The sequence below is a fragment of the Ursus arctos genome, unplaced genomic scaffold (assembly GCF_023065955.2).
Source record: "Ursus arctos isolate Adak ecotype North America unplaced genomic scaffold, UrsArc2.0 scaffold_13, whole genome shotgun sequence".
Lineage (NCBI taxonomy): Eukaryota > Metazoa > Chordata > Mammalia > Carnivora > Ursidae > Ursus > Ursus arctos.
The window spans coordinates 32384899-32404245 of NW_026622797.1; the positions used below are offsets into that span (position 1 = coordinate 32384899).

The 19347-nt window shown below is 41.4% G+C and overlaps 1 protein-coding gene across 1 annotated transcript in view; it reads left to right on the forward strand.

Annotated features, from left to right (window-relative positions):
- Positions 1-449: 449 nt before the first annotated feature.
- SAMD3 (sterile alpha motif domain containing 3) overlaps positions 450-19347 on the forward strand; it is a 43587-nt gene continuing 24689 nt past the window's right edge. The window contains exons 1-5 of the mRNA XM_026504792.4: positions 450-543; positions 1219-1408; positions 4277-4384; positions 17491-17676; positions 17930-18014. Coding sequence (XP_026360577.2) covers positions 465-543; positions 1219-1408; positions 4277-4384; positions 17491-17676; positions 17930-18014 — 648 coding nt within the window. The 5' untranslated portion in view covers positions 450-464. The remainder of the gene's footprint in view (positions 544-1218; positions 1409-4276; positions 4385-17490; positions 17677-17929; positions 18015-19347) is intronic.

Sequence of the window (19347 nt, forward strand, 5' to 3'; positions counted from 1 at the left end):
CCTGCCCACCCCTTTTGTAAATGTCAACCACTTCCTGATGAGCCTAGTAGTGGTGAATTTCACACCTTTCTTTTCTTTGTGAAGAGACCTGGGTGTTAATGGTACAGGATTGGGTACCATTGTACGGCTTTGGCTGTCTGTTAGTAAAGCTGAGGGATGCCTGTGGGAAAAAAGTAGGAGCAGGTGAAGAAATTCAAGAAATGAGACTAGGAAATAGGTTCAAACCAGCCTCGTTTTTAAAAAGAGTATTTGTTTTATTAGCAACTTTTAGATGTGTATTCGGGAAAGAGTAATCTTAAAGAAGCTTTGTATTGAGAGTCTCAAAGAGTCTGGCAAAGGGAGGAGCTGAGATTAGAGAGCTGATTGGAAAAAAAAATAAAAATAAAAGTACAACAATCAGAGAGAAAAACTGAAGAATCCTTCTCTGACCTTTTATTCTACAGGTGTATTCACAGGACACAGCCATGGAAACTTGGTCAGTTGATGAGGTCTGCAGTTGGTTGGTGGAGAAAAACTTAGGAGAGCTAGTTCATAGGTTTCAAGGTGAGTTGCTTACACTTTGAAAAAATATGAATGGAGCAGCCTAGATATGGAGTGGCCTCTGTTACCGATAATTGATTACTCTTGCTGCCTAATGCATGCGAATGTGGATGCGGAGTTGGGGGAACTTCCTTTCTTTACTGACTGTGGCAAAGTTTGCATCTGACCTCACATCCAGAGGAGGATGTAATATTCGAAAAAGAACTGAAATAAAGCAAAGTAGTCAGAGCTAGTCAAAATACATCTCGGCTCTTTGCATTTGATACCGCTTTTGTCCTTAAAGAATGCAGCATGAGTTCTGTTCAGTGCTGGATTTGCAAGTATTGCATATTGCCTGGGAGTTACTATTAAGGACGATTTTCTGAGAAACCTTTTTTTCTTATAAAGATAACGCCTCGTACAGAGCATCGGGAGGGGGGAGGCCTTGGCGGGGAAGCAAAAAGTTTCATTGTGACTCCATGTTCTGATACTTTGCTAGGAGCAGAGCCCCGTTGGGAGTGATGGGAATTAGGGTTCTCTCTTTGTCAAAAAAAGAGAGAATTGTATAACTTCAGAGGACAAGTTTAGATGATCCTTTCAACACCAGAAATGACTTTTCCTGTTCAGAATGTTGTGTGTGCGGTGCTTTACCAGGCAAGCATGTAGAGCCTTTTTTTTTTTTCTTTTTTCTTTTCCCAGAGGAAGAAGTAAGTGGGGCCGCTCTTCTAGCTCTTAATGATCGGATGGTTCAGCAACTGGTAAAGAAAATTGGGCACCAGGCTGTTCTGATGGATTTAATTAAAAAATATAAGCAGAAGAGTCCAAGACTGGAGTCCCTTGGAAGCCCTAGAGAAACAGCCCCTCTCGCTCAGGGAGGAGCAGCCCTGGAGTAAGTGTGTTCCTGAATGGCCTTAGTTTTGATGCGGTGCTTTCCTGATGATGCTATAACATGACATGGGGGGGGAGGCTCTTTGAAAACTGTGACCGTTTGCAGCAAAGTGTGTACAGTATTTCTAATACCTGCATTAAGGGCACTCTTGCAAAGTTTTATGAATCAGGATACATCTTCTTCTTTTTTTTTTTTTTAATGCACTGCTTTTTAAACACTGACTCCAATCGTTAGGGAAGCCTCTGAACTGGGATTTACCACATAGAAAGCTCTGGAGTAAGTGGTTCGAGTGTACATAGAACACAGGTGCAAATGGACTCCTGCAGCTTCGGTCTTTTTAAAATCAGGTTTTAGGAAAGGCATCTTTCGCCGCTTCTTTGCTTTCCCCCAAAACGGTTCATTTATTTATGTATTTATTTATTTGCCAAGTATTTCTTATAGTAACTAGTTTATATTCTCCTTTAGAGGCTTTTGCAGTATAATTTGCTAAAGACTCTTGCCACAGTGAGTTTTCTAATTTCTCAGGGGTGTTCTTAGAATACTGAATGCTATGATCACATCCCACAAAAATTATGTAGAAAAATCTGTGGTGCCTTTGAGGTTGAGGGATGGTTTTGTTTGTTTTCTTATCACCGACTTCAGCAATGGAAAGGAGCGATTGTAGGAATTACAAAATTAAAATGTTCGCTTCACAAATCTATACCTCAGGATCATTTCAAGCATTCTGACTTGTTTTTTTTCCCATACTTGAGACGTTTTGCTATGTTTCTAGGGTTAAATAATTGCTGCAGACCAATTACTCATTAGTTTTTAAAGTAAGATTATGATGTTTGATGAAATTCATTCTATGTCTTAGTTTTTCAGATTAAACCTATAATAATATATATTGCTGTCTTGCTCTTTGAGAAGCAATGGAATTTTAGAGAGACTTGGCCTAAGGAATTTCATTTCTAGAATATTTGGATATTTGGAACATGGAGGGGGACAGGTGGTCTTGAAGGAGTGGTCCGTGGTTGGCCAGGAGATGCTACTGTCTTACTTCTTTGAAGGATTTCTTCTAAACATTGTTTTGACATGTCCATGTAAAATCACACTCTTCAGTATGTGACTTTTGATGAAGTTCCCGTTGCGTGCTTTTACTCCTTTCCAGAAAAGGGTGGGTGTGAACCTCAAATAGCATTCAAAGTAATTTCCCAGCATTCTTGGATGAGTTGGACTTCTGAGTTGGAAGTTCCCTTCAGTTGACTGGAATCTTGATATTGCCTTGGGCACGGCTTAGAAGGAAACAGACAGCCTTGTTTCCACTGCAGATCAGTTTACAGTGTTCTCCAGTAAATGAGAGCTAGCTGGACTGCCAGGAAATCTGGGCTTCATTCCTGGTTCTACCACTGCCTTGGATTGATTATGGTAAATGTTGACGTTCCTGTTGCTTCATCTGTAGGTTGCGAAAAGTAATACAGTACCTAACTTCATGTTAATTCACACTGAAGTTGGTTGTATCATAATCTTTGAGAAAATCTTTCCTCCTTCAAAGTAGTCTCATGTTAAATATTAAACTTCGCTACCCTGGTGAAGAAAGCCATTTTCAAGTGTAGCCAAGACTTAGAATTTTGGTAGTTCAGGGATTTATGAGTGGGGGCTTTTCACTCTACCCAGTGAGTAGCTTATTCACTTTAAGGATTAGTTAAATTAATCTGGTACAAAGGCACAGCTGCAGGTGGGGTTATGGGTTATACTTGGCTTAAGTGCTTATTGGCTGTATTTGCTTATTGTCAAATATATTGTCATGTGACAAATATATTTTCACATGGGAAAATGATAATGGAAAGAGGCATGAGAATATGCTATTTAATTAGACCCTTTCAGGAAGTGCTGACTAAAGATAGGAAACTGGGTGTAGTAGCAAGAACCCTGAAGCTAGGTATCAAAACACTTGATTCAAACCTCTGTTCTGATGATAGCTACTCATCTAACCTTGGAGATTTGCTTGGCTTTTTTTTAGTTGCAACTGCAAAATGAAGTCGGTAGACTACATGATGCTTAAGACTCCTTCTCAAGAGTCGATAATGGCATTCTAGATCAGAGATTGCAGATGGGTTTCAACTTGAGTGCAGGTTTCTTTTAATGGCTACTGGTTGCCTAGGATGTTATTTTGAAAAGTATTTGTAGGCCACATCTGGACAGGATATTTGGCATTCGATTGGGACTTCAGCAAATCACAGGGCTATGTAATAGGTAGGAGTATTTGCAGTTGCTTTTTGGTGGTTGTTCTTGCTGGAGCTCGTAAAGAAATCCCAGGCCAGAAAGTCAGAAGACTGAGGTCAACTCCTGGCATTGCTACTAGGAGCCTGAGGTTGTGAGCAACTTGCTTTTCCTTCTGGGCTCCAGTTGCACTAGTTGTGAAGTGAGGGAGTTAGTGGACTGTGGTTCTACAGGTATTAGACTCCACAGATAATAAAAGTCCCCCCAGAATGGCAGGAGTGGAGAAGGATCTGATAAAGAGTTAATGACTATGCTTTTTGGCAGATTAGAGATATTAACCAATAAAGATACATTCTATTATCACCGTCATCTCAAAGAGGAAAGGATGGCCATAACACCATTTATAATACAACTGATGGGTGCAAACAGCATTGTGAACAGGCATCAGTCTACCTCCTGGCCTATATGAACCACTGTGTGAGATGACTCCAACGTATCCTCTTTTTTTTCAGTTCCCTTAGTTGTAACCTGAACGTGGAGATGGAAGGTGGACACTGATTATGGTGTCACTATGGGCTGTCTTCTACCCTCAGAGCTGCCATGAAAGTCAACAGTTGTGGCTCCTGTTGAATAGCTCCTAACCCAACTCTTCTTTCTTGGTGACAGAGATGAACAGTCCCCTAGTCCAGCCAACTGTGGGAAGCAGACGCCATCTTTCTATGCAGCGGAAACCCTTAATAATGGACGGATTGACCAAAGAGTACTGAAACAGAGGTGGGGTTGCTAACTTCTAAACATCTTAAAGCCAAATGATAATATTTTGTCTTCATTTTTTTAATGAGATTTCATGTGTTTAAATGCATTTCTAAAGTGGGAACCTTTTGTTTTCCTTGAAGGGAATCTTTTATCAAGTGATGATGAGATTTGGTAAAAGATGAAGATTAAAACTTGTGATCTTTAAATTGGACAAGTGAAGTTTTGGGATGATATTGGGCATCTTTCAAGTACATGTTAAGGGGAAAGAGGATTTCTCTGTTATAAACTGTCAGGGGTGATTGGCAGTAGCCACAAAAATGGCATTTATTCAGTGAATAGTGTCCCAGAGAGTCTGCCTTTTGTGGAGTTTTTGCTTTTGTTTTGTGTTTTGTAGTTGTGGTTGTTTTAACTTGACTGTTCCAGATGGAGACCCTGCTTTGGTCAACATTTCCTTGTATTTCTACACTAGAATTTACATGGTATAGTATTTCCATATATGGGCTACATTGGAACAAAGAGAAACTATAAACCTGGAGAAGTAGACCCAGGAATAGGAAAGTCAGACAAAGTCCTGAGGGCAGTTGTAGGTAAGGTGTAGTACAGAGTCATGGTGGCCTACACGGCATTTCCCGGTCATCCGGCCTGTGTGGTTCACGCATCAGTCATGATGCTTATGGTTTTCCGTCATCCACCATCAAACGCTTTCTTTAAATGTACTGTCATTGAAAGGAGACGTCAACTGTCCTAGGAGAATCATCAGGCAATAGTCAAGCCAGGGTGGGGCCCTTTATAGTTTTCATAAAACTTTCACATTACCATCTCATTTAGTCCACAGCAGTCCTGCAAGGTGGGCAGTATTCTCTCTGTTTGGTAAATGAGTGAAACTGAGATTTAGAGAATCCAAGAGGCTTCTGGTGAGTTTTCCCGAATATGCCGCTCTCACTTCAGGCTTCATCTACTGCCATCAGGGCAGGATCCCAGGGGACTAAGGGCAGTAGGCTCAGGGCCCAGCAACCCCTCAAAGTCAGGAAAAAGCTGCACTTTTGATCAGAAGCTCTTGCAAAATAGGCTTCGGATCTGGGCTGTCCTCTCTGTCCTCTTTCCTTCTTCACCATCTTCAACCTTGCACCCCTGCACCCCTGGGCATAAAGGCTCCAGCTCCTGAGGATCTCTCGGTGTTAGACCCCATTTTCCTCGATACTGTTGCCTTCTGTTTGGGGAGGTGAACAAGAGGGTGGAAGGCAATGACCAAGGTGAGACTTAGTCCTGATCGTCTTCCTGGTCTGAACTACGGTTCAGGAGATGTAAATCCATGTTAATGATGGCTTCATTCCCCTGCTTTCTGCTCATGGGTGTCTGTTGATTTCAAATGTTTTCCTTTGATGTGCTCTGGATGTATGGAATAAGCCAGGAGTTCTCAACTATTCCTTCCATCAGCTTCAGCTTCCAGAAGTAACCAGTCCCTTCTATATCTGTTCCGATGTGAGTAGAGAGAGGAAGAGCGATGATAAGTCCCCATGGCCCGACCCTAGAACCACTGTGAATCAGTATCCAAATCTGCACAGTGAGAATAATAACGATGATACTTTCTTCATGGTGCTTTTGTGGGGACCATTATCTAAAAATGGACAATGCTTGCAGAGTGCTGAGCACAGTGGAAGCCCGTGGAAAGCGTTCAGCGCACTGCAGTCACCGCTCCAGGAGCACTATTCCAGGTAGTCGTCCCACTTTCCGTGGACTTTTCTCTCCCTACTTGCTGCAGGGGAGATGAGGCTGCTGCCTTCAATGAGTTCTAGAGGTCTTTTCTCTTTTCTAAGCCTTCTTCTTCTTCTTCTTTTTTTTTTTAAGAGCGAGAGTACGAGTGGGGTGGGGGGGGTAGGTAGGGGCAGAGGGAGAGGGAGAATCTTAAGTAGACTCCACGCTGAACGTGGAGCCTGATGCAGGGCTCGATCGCCCTATGTCGAGATCATGACCTGAGCCAAAATCAAGAGTCAGACACTTCACTGACTGAGCCATCCAGGTGCCCCTCTCTTTTCTAAGCCTTTGGATGATATTTCATCCTCATAATGGTTCTGTGATACCTGCAGGGAAGGATTATTATTGCCATTTTTTTCACGTGGCTGGTTAAAGGAACACCTCTGGGCCTCGTGGTGTATCTCATTCTTCATAGCGCTTGGCACGGGGGAGAAAAAAATGGAGCTGGTTGGAAAAGGAGAGAAATAGGAGGGTTTGGAAACCAGAGTGACACAATGCAGGTGTCTTTGGTGATAAGTGACACATGCTCTTGACTGAGTTGCTTAAATGCCCTTCCTTGATGGAAGGATTATGAGGACCCATCTTCAACATGCGCTGGTGACCCTTTGGAAAGAGATTTTTTTTTTTTTTTTGCAATGGCATCCCTTGGTCTTCATTTACTCTATTTGCTTCCCTTTTAGTGCTTAATAAGGCATAAAATCAAATAAAGAGGTAGAGGTTTCCTAAATGTTACTTAGAAACACTTTACTTAAACTTTAAGTATATGTGTGCAGATGTTTTGCTTCTCCCTTTGGGCATAATTATAAATTAGTCATGGTTTCATGCATATTTAAAAATTATCTTAATGATTTTTGTCGTTGGTCTACATTTCCTTGGAAATGCAGCATGATCTTACCCGTCTGCCTGTGCTCAGGAAGGCAAACGTCAGCTGGTCCCCACTTGATGTCTTGTTCGCAGGCACGAACACATACGCAGCTCAGATAAGGGGCGCGGTAGTCATCTGCGCATCTTATCCAGCGCATAATAGAGGGAGGCTCAGTGAAGTGCACCAAAGACCGTAGGGGTGGTGACAGTGGAGCAAGGATCCCTCCGTGGGAAATGCAGGGGTCCACCATCTCCCACCACAAGGTATCTAGAATAGCTATACCTAAAGGACCTGAGCTTTGGAAGTGCTGCATTGTAACCCTAGTCCTTAACCGGAGATTTCCCAGAGTCCACAAACACAGTAAATGCTATGAGTCCTACAGTGAGAACACCCATGGAACTTTGCTGGACCCAAAGTTCTTTCTCCCGGGTAACATCTATTAACATTACAAAACACACCTCGGGAAATACTGACTTAAAGATTTCTTTTCTTTTCTTTCTTTTTTTTTTTTTTTTTTTTGACTTAAAGATTTCTTACCTAAACCAGGATGAACTCATTTGTTTCACATGTAAATATTTACTGAATGCTGATTCTGAGCCAGGCCCTGGTGTCAGCACTGAGGATAGAGTAGCAAACGAAGCCGACCGAACTTCCTACCCACGTTCTAATGGGGGAGAAAAATAGCAAATAAATGTGACGTTCCATTATGATAGATTTAAGTGCTATGAAGATCACTAATGCAAAGAAAAGAGGAAGGGGGATAGAGAGTGAACAGCGCCCGTGTGTGTGTGTGTGTGTGTGTGTGTGTGTGTGTGTGAGCGTTCAGGGGGGTTCTATTTCAGATGGCATTTTCAGGGAAGTCTTTTGACTTGGACTAGGTGATGCTTAAGCACAGACCCAGATGAAGTGAGGACTACTGGCTCACTAAGCTAGGACGGAAATTTCCTTCGGGGGAGGATAGCCGTGGGCCCAGCCAAACAGGAACCGCAGAATCAGGGGAAATTGGGCTGAGAAAACTTGATAAATAATTCTCTGACTCTTGCGCATTCCCATTAAATCTAATATAAAGTCTTTAAAGATCTAAAGTAAGCTTGAATTCTAATCTGTTTTCCCCCTTTGTGTTCAGTGCAAAAGTTACTGAATACATCCCATGAGCTAGGTGTGATTTAGACTGTGGGGGAGGGGAGTGGGGGTATTTTAGTCCTCACGCAGGGGACCTCTGAGTCTCGGAGACAAGACAGGTATGTCAGCTGACAACTGCCATGTGGGAAAGAGATGTAGAAGCAGAAAGGCGCAGGGCACACACATAGCACAGAAGAGAAAGAACTAAGACTTTCAAGGAACCGAGTATAGAGAAAGCCTCTGGGGAGATACTTCACAAAAGCTAGGGATTTTCAAAGATGATTAGAAATTCAGCTAATGGAAAACAGGGCAGGAAAGGAAAAGGACATTCACAGCCAAGCAAACAGCATGTGCTAGAAGTTTCTGGATTTTTGTATGTCCGTCAATACCAAGAGGAATTGAGCAATGGGAAGACATAAAATATTTATTTATTTTAGGCTTCGCTTTGTGATCAGTCGGAGACGCAAAGGCTGCTGGGTCTTGAATCTCATACTGGCAGCCAAAGACAGGGAGAATTTGAGAGGAGTCTGTCTGTCTGTGCTACAGCACATGCCTGATGCCATCCACATCTCTACCCCCTGTTTATGTCTGATTATGTGTTCACACATGCACTTCAGGGACTAAATTCCTCTGGAAGCCCGACAGTTTAAATGGCAGATGTGAAAGCCCGCAGCTATAAAACATAAATTAAAAGCAAACATCAAAATGCTGAGAATGTGGAGCAAACATTTTCTGAATTAGTGGTGGGGACCATCAGTTCCAGCAACAGAAGAGCATTTCTTTCACGGTCCAGGCGCGTCTTGCAGGGACGTTGTTCCCTGTTTTCAGAGGTCCCACCTCACCTTGTTCATTGGCATGTATCTCTTTCCTGAGCTTTTCCAGACTTCTTGTTCGCCTTGTTTTCTTAGCAGTGGAAAGTCTTGCTGAGCTAAAGTAAAGCAGGCAATTACCAGAGCACTGTCATGTAACACAGAGCGACACTTCTGTGTGACTTGTAGTCTGGTAAAGTGTGATCACTATTTTGAAGAGACATATTATAACATCCTTTTCTTTTCTAGGTTAAGATGACAGTGAATTCTTTACACAAATGTCTAAGCCTTGGGTAGGTTCCTTTCTCTTCTTCTACATCCCCAAAACATCTCAGCCATTAGGTGTTGCTGTGGTCACATGCCATTCAGCTTCAGAGTTGATCACGGGGAGCTGGGCACGCCAATCTGTAACATTGTCAGTGTATAAAGTCTGTGAGCTTGGGTGTGGAGAAGAATAAAATGAAAACGAGATCTCAGAAGAAAGTGGCTGGTGGGACACAATCTTTCAGTTCGGTCCCTGGAGAGCATAGTATTTGCCATCACTTTCCCTTCCAATGGCGGGAAGACTACCCCTGGTGGTATTTCAGATATGAAGACCAAGTGCTGTAGCCAGAATGGACATTCCTCACAGAAAAGTGCCCCATTTGTCCCGTGCTCTTCTTCCTGGAGAACCAGAAAGCCATGCCATTTTATAAAATTAAAGAAAAACATCGCCGTTCCTGAAGATAGCGAATGATCTCTAAGCAGGTGCCCTTGGAGAAAGGTGCCATTTGGGTTCTGACGTTTAAAAAAGCAGGGATGATTCATGAAACGACTGTGGCTCCAAGTCAACCAGGATTCAGATGAGTGTGATGCGAACTCTGCCCCCTGTTCTGTAGAGAAGCCTCATGGGACGCTGCTGAGACTGGGTGAGAAACAGAAAAACTCCTCTGGGAGGCTTTTTTGGGGGAGGAGGAGGTGTATTTGACCATTTGGTAATTCTCCACAGCCACAGTCTAATTCTTATATACGTTTTGTGTCTACGGAGGACTTTGCTCCAATCCCAGATCTGCATCTCTAGGATTTGAGTCCCACGGGATTTCGTATCTCAAACGTAAGGACTTATGGGGCCCTTCTTTTTGCTGGCACATTGGCTTGATGCCTTGCTAGTCAATGGTTCCTTTGAGACAGGTGGGCGATTTTTAAGGTAACAGGACTCTCCTTTTGGAAACATGTCCATTTTATGTGTGAAAACACATGTGTATGGAACAGAAGACCATCTTTATCTGTCATAGAATATTACATTGAATATTCTCTATCTCTCAAATGTTCCTAAATCTTTTACAACATTTTTGTTACAAACTGTTCCACTCAACGATTCACAGGAAATCAAAGTAGATAAGGAGGCAAGACTTAGCTGAGTACCCATGGCGCCAACACAGGACTAGGCCATGTTGGGGGGGGGGTGCAGACAAGGAAGTCCACCTGAAAGCCAGAAGAGTGGAGGAGAGGCTACCTGAAGAGAGGGCTTAAGATGAGCCTAGAAGAACAAGGGGAAGCTTCAGGCTTTCTGGGTGAGAGAAGCAACTGCTGATACATGTGTAGTGTGTTCTGGAGATACAGAAGTCTTGATTTTTGGCTGGATCTGAGAATTCACATTGGATAATAGTTGGTGATAAGACAGCACAGAACTGGACCATATTATGAATGGTTCTAATTATTATGATGATGAATTCAAATTTGGGATGTTCAGAAGTTATACACCATGAATTTTATTTTTGTTCACAGAATCTAAAAACCTTATCACCTGCTTTATTTGTGGAGATGTACAAAGGGAGAATGAGAAAATTTCCTTGAACAGAAGAGTCACCTAACTTAGAAGCAACAGTTTTGGACTCAAGATGTTTTAATTCGTAAAGAAACACCGAAGCTTTCTGGTCTAGAGGTTCAAGAGTTTATATTCTCCCTAAAGCAAGAGTATCTGCTTTCAGGGGGATAAAATAGCTGCCAATACTCAGTAGCTCTAAATGGGGTTTTATTGCAGGGAACAATTCCAGGTTTTTCCTTCCAAACATGCATTTTTACATTCAAATCTGTTAATAAATCATAGTTATTTTCCTCTTCTTGGAGAGTTCCAGGAACCCAAAGGGCTGATAATTCAAGGATGGGCCTGGCTCAGACCTTCCCTTAGAAATAGGCAATGGTAACTCTATTCTCAGGGAGACCAGATCCTGAAAATGCTATTGTTCAAAGAGATGAACATAGTACACTGGGTCACTGACGGCCTGTCTACCGTATTCAATGCTAGGGACAGAAGAATCCTGAATCACCCATGTCACTCAATGTATGGGTTACACTGTAAGGAAACAGGAAGAGTATCACGCCTACAACAATTGGGAAAAGGGTGAAGTTTGCATGATGAATCACAAAAGGCAAAACAGCTAGTATGGGCAGGTGTTGAAGATGAAGTTTCAGCTTTCCCATACGCTTGGTCTTTAAACTATGGGACTTTCAGATTTGCAGCAAAATTTTCACATTGGCTTCTGTCTAATCCCAACAATCTTTCAGTACCTGAGGTATTTTTAATTCTTTTACAGACAGGGAATAGTTTCAAGAAATGCTGGATTCTTCGGTATTTGGATTGCACAATGATACATGAGGTCCAGTTATCAGATCACATAAGCCCAGAGACAGCTGACCTTCTCTATAGACTTCAGTCACTATGACAGTTGTCAGTCACAGACAGACAACCAGTGAGTGGTCCTTCAGAATAAACTGCTTCAAAAGACAAGAGTTGAAGTGATAGTCCAAGGATTCATCAAATTAGGGCAAAATTTGTTATATAATTAGGACAAATGTAGGAGGCCAGCAGTAGCCTTCTCTCCATGTGATATGCTGCTTTTCCAGCTCTGTTTTGTGTTTGAATACCTTGTTTGTCTTCTCTCTGGAGATAGTTTTCTTATGAATATTCCTCCTGGGCATCCATTTTTATTATGATGACAGGGCAACTGGGTGCTAGGAAGAGCTTCTCCATAGGAACCTGGGAGCCTGGCAAGCTACAGAGAGATGTTACTTTTGAATAGCACCGCTGACAGCTTTCTTAACGGGTCCGGACCTCAGATGGTCAGTTGGCATAGTCTGCTATGGTCATTCAATTAGACCGGGAGCCATGGGCCTAGAACCTGAGTTGCTTCTTTCTCTTGGGCATGGTTACTATGTCAAGTAAGACTGGTGTAGTATACTGGGTCCCGGGCTATGTCTTGGGTCAAGGAGTAACCTGGAAGCCATTGACCAGTTCCAGCTGGCTGCTCCCCTGACCTGATGATATCAGTGTTTATGTAAAATTAGATAGAAGATCAAGGGGAGGAGGTTTTATGGCTATCTATGGGGATAAAATATGACGACACGGAATTTAAAAAATGAACCATTACTGTATTGAGAAGACAATCTCTTTTCTCCTTATTTTTTGGATTGGATTATTTCTATTGCTCTGCCTTCAAGCTCACTGACTCTTCTCTATATAATGTCAATTCTACTGTTAAATCCTATTTAGTACATTTTTTTAATTTCAAATTTTGTGATGTCCTATTATTTTAATCACACTAGCATATTTTCCTTTAAGTCACTGAACATTGTTATACAGCTGTTTTAAAGTCCTCATAGACATCTGGGTCATCTCAGCATCACACTCTATTAATTGTTTTCATTCTTGAGAAAGGGTCACACTTTTCTGGGATTTTTGTTTATGTTACATAATTTTGGATTGTATCTTAGACATTGTGAATGTCACAGTGTGGAAACTCTTGATTCTGTACTATTTACCAGAAGAGTGTTGATTATTGGTTAGTTTGTTTTAGCAAAACAACAAAATTGGTTGGAATTGAACTGAAAACTGTCTTGGAGATCAGCTCAAATCCAAGTTTAGTTCTCTTATTCTTAGTTGGGCTATGCACATGTGTGGTTCTAGACCAGCCAAAGATTTGGACAGTTTATACATCAATTTTGTAGTTCCCTCTTATTAGCCATCTCCTTTCGAGGATTCTCTTCCTCTTTCCGGAGAGAAGTTTGCCCAAACTCTGCCCGCTAATTTGGTAGTCCAGAAAGACTGCAGGTTTTCTCCTCGGGTTTTCAGCAGCACTCCGAGGCCTGCCTTCAGGCCAAACGTCATAAAAAGGAAACTCGTTCCATGTCTTCCCTTTTCTTCCCAGTGTAGATTCTCTTCAGAATCTGCCTGCTTTTTTTCTACTTTCTGGTGTTTTTGGATAATTTTGTTTGATTGCTTGTTTTTGTATCTCGTCAATGCTAATAGTTATTATTCAGGGAGTGGTTTGTCCAGTGTGAGCTAATTAGGCCGTTCGAGAAGCAGAACTCTGCTAGTCAACTATCAAAGTAGTCCGCATTGAGTTATGAATGCCTGGATAAATGAACAATGGAGAGAAGTAGGCAAATGCAAGAGATAAGATATAGAGAAATGTTCATGATGCCCAGATGTAAAGAATTAAGAACACTGAAGTGTTAAGTCTGAGTTGCTAAGAGAAAGAAACACAATGATAGACACACGGAAATTGGAATGGTATCTTAGCTCAGCTGCCATAATAAAATAGACCGGTGGTTTAAACAACAAAAATTTATTTCTTACATTCTGGAGGCCAGGAAGTCCAAGATCAAGGTGCCAGCCAATTTGGTTTCTGGTGAGAGCTTTTTTCCTGGCTTACAAATGGCCAATACAATGGAGAAAGAGAAAGTGCTCTCTGATGCCTCTTCTTATAAGGATGCAGGTCCTATATATCAGGGGCTTATTTTACCTTAATTATTTTTATAAAGGTCCTATCTCCTACTACAGCCCCATTGGGGATTGCGGCTCCAACACAGGAACGTTGGTGGGGGAGACACAAGTCAGTCTATAGCAAATGGAAAACTGGCTCTGAAATGAAAAGATTATAAATTATTTTAGACATGTTGAGTATGAAATGAATAATGTACAAATTGTTGGAGATGGAGGATGAGGCATGGAAAAGAGACGATTATTGATGATTTATAATCCTTTAACAGGTAGCTCAGAGCTGAGGCCATGGGGGATGGATGAGCTGCATGAGGGAGAAAGCATAGATCTGAGGATTAAGAAGGCAAAGACCAAGCCATGTGCAAACTCTCACAGAAGATAAAGATGAATAAGTCAGCAAATAGAACAAATGAGTTCTTGGAGAGATAGAGGGGAGGCAAGTAAAACAGCGTGTAGGAAAATGAGAAAGAAAAGAGGGCTGTGCGAAAGTGGTCAATTGTGCTACATGTGGTCAGAAAGGTCTTGAAAAAGGCCAGTGTTAAAAGGCCCCAGATCTGTAAATCAGGAAATCATTATTGACTTTTGAGGAGGTGGTCTTAGAAAGTGATTGGGAAGAGATTAATGTGCAAGAGATTAAGGAAAGGCAGGATGGGAGTGACATGAGGGACATATTTGGAGCGTAGATGGTGAGTTGGTTTACCAGGCTAGCGAATGCAGTGAGGAGCCACTGAAATGTTTATAATATTGTTGAGACCAAATTGAATTCAGCCATGTGCAGATAACCACTCCTTTCAGCTGACCACGGTCATCCTTTCAGCAACCATTGTGCACTAACTCTACTAAAGCAAAATCATCTATGCTGGAGATAAAAGAAATAGTCTCTGCTCCCGTGTTAACACATATGCTCTTCTGCTCACTGCAAAGGCTCAGCCTTGGTCTTCTGTGCATTGAAATCTTTCCTCAGAAAGCTGGAGCTTAATCTGACCTGTTCTTAATAGAGCCATCTTCCTTACCCGAGGTGAGCCCCCTACTGTCTGCAAAATTAGATGATTTTTCACTCTAATTGAAGTAGTGAGAGCACTGGGTCTTGTATGCAACTAATGAACCACTAAATTCTACCTCTGAAACTAATAATACAGTATATGTTAATTAAATTCAATTTAAATAAAAAATTTAAAAATAATTAAGAAAATAAATATAAGAGAACTACAAAAAGTTAGACACAGTTTCAGAATCAACGAACTTTTTCATGAGAACCTCAGCTCATGATTTCTTTAAACTAGTGCATATTGCAATAATGACTCTGCCATTTAGCAGGTGGGTCAACTTTATTATAAGTTTTTTTATTACAAATATAAACTCTACATACAAACTGAGTATTTCGTTCAGTAGACTTTTGATTCAGGTAGACTGGGATCAATCCTAGCCCTTCACATTGTCTTCAAAGCTCTCCAGTTGATTTTATTGGATACCCAGGATTGAGATCCATTGGCTTGGTGGTCTGTTGTTTCATGGTATTTTGTTGAAGAGCACTGGCACTGAGGTGGGAACCAGAATGTTAGGGTCCTCTCAGTTTAGGGTTGCTTTCTGCTCCCTGCCCTTGCTGTAGGGGGACTTCTATTGGTGTTCTGCTCAACTCCACCTCAATAACGGTAAGGTGAATAATCTTAACCTCACAGTAAAGATTTTTTTTGGATCCAATGCAAATACCATTTTATGGATGGGAAATGACTGTGCCTACAGTCATCTGCTTCCAGATTAGAGTGTATTTTAAATTTCTGATGAGTGCCTTTACTTGTGTCATATTTGTTTGGACTTGTATTAGTTAGCATAACTGTGTTACCCTCACTTCCAGAATACCTTGTTAAATTGCATTAATGTAAAGAAAAAAATTTGATGCTTCTGATTTTGCGTAATGATGCTGTTAAAGGGAAAATGGAATAGATGGGATAGTGAACTTTGATGGAGCTTGGTATGTGTCTAGCTACATTTAGGAGTTTGACAAAAATTATGCTATATAGTCCTTACCCTTATTTTGAGAAGTGACGTATAGGAAAATATATAGAAAAAGAAGGTAAAAGTTGCACGAAGTCCTATCTGATGGCATGGAAATACTCAAGTTACCCATTGATGCAGTACTAAATAAGAGATAGCAACCTCAAAAGCCTAAAGGCATCATACAGCTAATTGAGCCGCTACAAACTTCTGTAGAAAAGGAGATAAAATGTACTGAAACCAAGTTTAACACCTGCGCAATTATAGCACCTTTTAAAAACATTGGGAAAGCACAAAACACAGCGAACAAAACTTGCGTTACTTTACACCCTTGGTCTGAGTGGGTACAGGATAGATCACGGGTGAAAGAAACAAGTTAATACGCTAGGAAAGGACATCGGGATTATAGAAGACGAATTGGCATACGGTAGACCCCCAGTAACTATTGGTTGAAAGATGCAGTGAAATGAGAGAAACATGCTGGAAGTAGTTTGGGCTGAAGCACAAATTTCATCTGGGGATTGCCTGTTGCTTCCTTGGATCAAGTATTAAATTATCCATGTGCTTCTTTTAGCCAGGACATATCTTCCACACTGAGATTGGACTGCAAAACGGGGAATAAAAGAGAGAGCTTATCATGAACAGAGAGGAGAGCGCTTTCTCCTCTTTTCCTTTATTCCCCATGTTTCATTTGCCTCATGCACTCTTATAATATATGACCTCAGATTCAAAAGGAAGCCTGGCCTTTCGAAACTCATCAGAATTTTGTTTGGACGATGAAGGAGTCCATGGGAGGGCCAGAAAATAAACCTACTCAGGCTAATTCAGGAAGTCCTTCTGTTCTTTGTCTTCTGCTTGGCTTGCCGCTACTCCTGCACTTCCGTTCCAAGGCAAGCCTGTCGCCACTGGTAACTTGTTGGGGAATTTTACCATAGATTCTTCTTCTTACCCGCTTGATGATCAGTTACTAACTTTGAGGTTTTCAAGTGGTTCTGATATTTAAATCTATAAATAGCTTTATTGTGGTATCATTTATATAACATAAAATTCATCTATTTAAAATAGCTCAGTCAATTTTGGCAGATTTATACAGGTGCGCAACTACCATCACAGTCCATTTTGGAATGCTTCCAGCCCCCTGAGTAACTCCCTTGCACCCCTTTGCAGTCAGTCCCGGCTCTAATCTCCAGCCCCAGGCAAACACTGATCGGCTTGATTTGCTTTCTGTGGCTATAGTTTTCTGGAGTCTTTTTTTAGAGACGCCATCTGAATGTAAGTATCTGATATGTACTTTTAATTTAGAAACTCAGTTTACCTTATTAAAATGGTCAAACACCAACTAAATTAAGTGGATCTTGTATTTCACTATAAACAGTAAGAGAGTAAATCAATTAGAAGAATTTTCTTAATCAGGTGCTGATACTTTAATTGTATGCCTTATTTGCTTTTCTGAGCTGCAACTTACTCTGTTTTGCTGGCTATCTTGTTCAGTTTTGAGCTATGCATTTCATATTACCTCTTCAAGATGTAGGAATCAATCTTCTTTCCAACGTTAGGATTTATTCCCCAGTCAATTTTATTAAGACAGGTTTTCCAGAGCTACAAATATTTATGTATGTACAAACGGAAAGAAAACAGATACCTAATGAGCCCTCAAACATTTGTGGACAGATGAATGGATACAAGATGGATTGATGAATTCCATATTTAGCCCTCAGGAAAGTGGTTTATATGATAAGTTCTCAGGATGTAGCGAATTTACAAGTTGCTTCTCTTTGAAATAGAATTTCACTCTCTGTGTATTTTTATTTAACAGAAGGAACGTGAAACATGTTCTAGCAAGGAATAAAGCATTGCAATGGACTAAGTCCTATGTTCTACCAGAGTTTCCCTATGATGTCAAATGCATGTTAGCAGAACAGAAGTGTCCCGATCACAGCATGAGGATAAGGATCATTGAGTTTCTCCAGGCTGACATGACTAAGTATCTGGAAGGCTCACTGTGAGTAATAACTGGGCAGACTTGCTGCTTTGGGAGAGGGTCTGTTCTCAGAGTAGAGTAGGACTCATTTGGAACCAATGTGCTTCCGATTTTGGATGACATGTTGGTAATAAGCCCAACATTGCCAATATTTGAATATCTACATTGTTACATAGAAGGATCTGAAGAACAGTGAATATAATTTGGACTCAACTTATAGGAAGGAATGTGGACTGCTTGAAGTGAAAAATGTCCCCCCTGTTGCACTCACCAGGTACCCCAGCACCCAGCAGTACAATGATGTGGTCAATGCCCTACTGCAGGCCCACCCTTTCCTGGACGAGGACGGCTGTGGCTTCGTAAGTGACCACATGGCGCCACGCCATGCATCCCAACCCATCTTAAAATAATAGCATTGTATTGTCCAGTAATTGTATGCCCCATTCCCCTTCCCACAGTCTCTCTCTAGCCATCTACGTCTGTTTCTCTTTCTCTGTCTTCTTGGACTCATTGTCTCTGTCTGGTCTCTTTCTGATTCTGTTCCGTTACCTCTGTCTCATTCTGTCAGTCTCTGTTTTTTTTCTTAGCTTTGGTCTCTCTCTCTACTCCGCTCTCCCTTCCCTCTCGTCTTCCCCCTACCACACACCCCCCACCTCTCGGCTCTGTTTTTTTGATACCTTCTCTGTTTCTCTGTGTGTTCCTTTGCCTTTTTTAAAAAAATAAGACTTTTTTAAAGAGCAGTTTTAGGTTTACGGCAAGATTGAGAGGAAGGTACAGAGATTTCTCATGTACCCCCTGACCCCACATGCATGGCCTCCCCATTATGAATATCCCCCCACCAGAGTGAGGCATTTGGTACAATGGTGAACCTATATCGACACATCATTATCACCCGAAGTCCGTAGTTTACATTAGGATTCATTCTTGTGGCTGTACGTTCTATGGGTTTGAACAAATGTGTAATGACATGTGTCCATCATTATTGTATCTTACAGAGTATTTTCACTGACCTAAAAATCCCCTGTGCCCCACCTGTTCATCCCTTACCCATCTCCTTCTTTTGTCTTCTTTGTCTCTAGTCATCATCTTTCTGCCTTTCCCTCAAAGCAGTTCGGAAGCCCATGCGTCCTGTTGAGTCTCCAGGAAGGGTCTTTAAGGGGCGTAATACACAGAAGAAGGACGGGGCCACGCCTACGTCAGTGCTGTCATCACTGGAGTGCTGTTTGCCTGCCTTCCTTCTTTTCTTCCTTCCATTTTCTTTCTGTCTTTTCAAGAAATGTCTATCACGTGTGGATAGAATCAGAATTTTCTGAGTGGGAGAGGGCCATATATATTCTTTTTTACCACCCAGACTCAGGAAAGGGATTGTATTCCATGTCTGAAACTAGTAACTATTGAAGCCCAGACCAGAATTTAGGTATTTTTGCTTCTAGTATGACATCGTTCTTAAAATACGCGGCTACCTATAAAAGCACACTGTAAAATAAACCAAATTCCCCCCCCAAAAACCCCACGCTATACAAAAAACCCTGAAAAACTACAAAATAAACAAACCTAGAGTCCCAACATTGATAATCACACTGATATGCCTGACAAAATTGGTTCTAAAAATGCCTTCGACACGCAAGATATTCTGTCTGCCAACTAATCAGTGTTACTGTGTATAGAGCTAGTTGTGTTTCAAAAAATAAT